Source organism: Colobus angolensis, unplaced genomic scaffold, assembly GCF_000951035.1.
Source record: "Colobus angolensis palliatus isolate OR3802 unplaced genomic scaffold, Cang.pa_1.0 Scaffold54, whole genome shotgun sequence".
Classification (NCBI taxonomy): domain Eukaryota; kingdom Metazoa; phylum Chordata; class Mammalia; order Primates; family Cercopithecidae; genus Colobus; species Colobus angolensis.
Genome location: NW_012118932.1, coordinates 1,432,284 through 1,433,430, shown reverse-complemented (window position 1 = coordinate 1,433,430; position 1,147 = coordinate 1,432,284). Strand labels below are relative to the sequence as shown.

The following is a 1,147-nucleotide window of genomic DNA, read 5'->3' as shown; positions in this document are numbered from 1 at the left end:
TCTCAACTAAAAATACAAAAATTAGCCGGGCATGGTAGCAGGCACCTGCAGTCCCAGCTATTTGGGAGGCTGAGACAGGAGAACTGCCTGAACCCAGGAGGCAGAGGTTGCGGCGAGCTAAGATTGCGCCACTGCACTCCAGCCTGGGCAACAGAGCAAGACTCCGTCTCGAAAAAAAAAAATAAAGATAACTGAATTCAAAATGTTTTAATAGGGTCACCACTTACCTTGTAGCAATGCACTAAATCAATAAATCATAAACACTAAGCATACTCTGCATTGACATAATCAATCAAATGCAGATCTCCAGATGTATTTTAGAGTTTGAGAAAAATTTCCAAGTACCATATGGCAATGGTAATCTACTCAAAAACAAATCTACATTGCATAAGATTGCAGAGTCATCCATCTTCCCAACTGTACGTTCAATGAAAGTTCCCCAACAAAAAACAGCAGTGCTTTGTAGTAACCCTTTGCTGTCACAGAAAACAGTTTCCTATATTAGAAAATGCTAATCCCAGCTGGGCACGGTGGCTCACACCTGTAATCCCAGCACTTTGGGAGACCAAGGTGGGCGGATCACCTAAGGTCAGGCAGGAGTTTGAGACCAGCCTGGCCAACAGGGTGAAGCGCCGTCTCTACCAAAAATACAAAAATTAGCTGGATGTGGTAGTGTACACCTGTAGTCCCAGTTACTTGGGAGGCTGAGGCAGGAGAATCACTTGAACCTGGTAGGCAGAGGTTGCAGTGAGCTGAGATTGTGCCACTGCACTCCAGCCTGGGCAACAGAGCGAGACTCTGTCTCCAAAAAAAAAAAAAAAAATGCTAATCTCTTAAATGTGGCAGAAACATTACAGAAAGAGCTTTAAATGAGGCACATGATTTAAAAAACAACATAAAATATTAGCTTACTGATTTATACTTCATCTTGTTCCACTGGCAGATATCCTCGTTCTCCAAAGCACAAGGAGCTGCCACTTCTGAGTGAGCCCAGCATTTCAAAATTGGGAACTCTGAGAAAAGTGGTAGAAAATGATGTCAGAAAACCTGTATTTGGACTCAAAGCTAGGCTTGTATTAAACCTCAACAGACAGAAGTAGTCAAACATTTTAATACATAATGTATATGATCTGGACCCATCTATCAC

General features: G+C 42.4%; 1 protein-coding gene across 1 annotated transcript in view; it reads right to left on the bottom strand.

Moving 5' to 3' along the window:
* PIGX (phosphatidylinositol glycan anchor biosynthesis, class X) overlaps window positions 1-1,147 on the bottom strand; it is a 26,437-nt gene that overhangs the window by 2,731 nt on the left and 22,559 nt on the right. Inside the window, exon 6 of the mRNA XM_011961253.1 lies at window positions 913-1,013. Within this exon, the coding sequence (XP_011816643.1) occupies window positions 913-1,013 (101 nt within the window). The remainder of the gene's footprint in view (window positions 1-912; window positions 1,014-1,147) is intronic.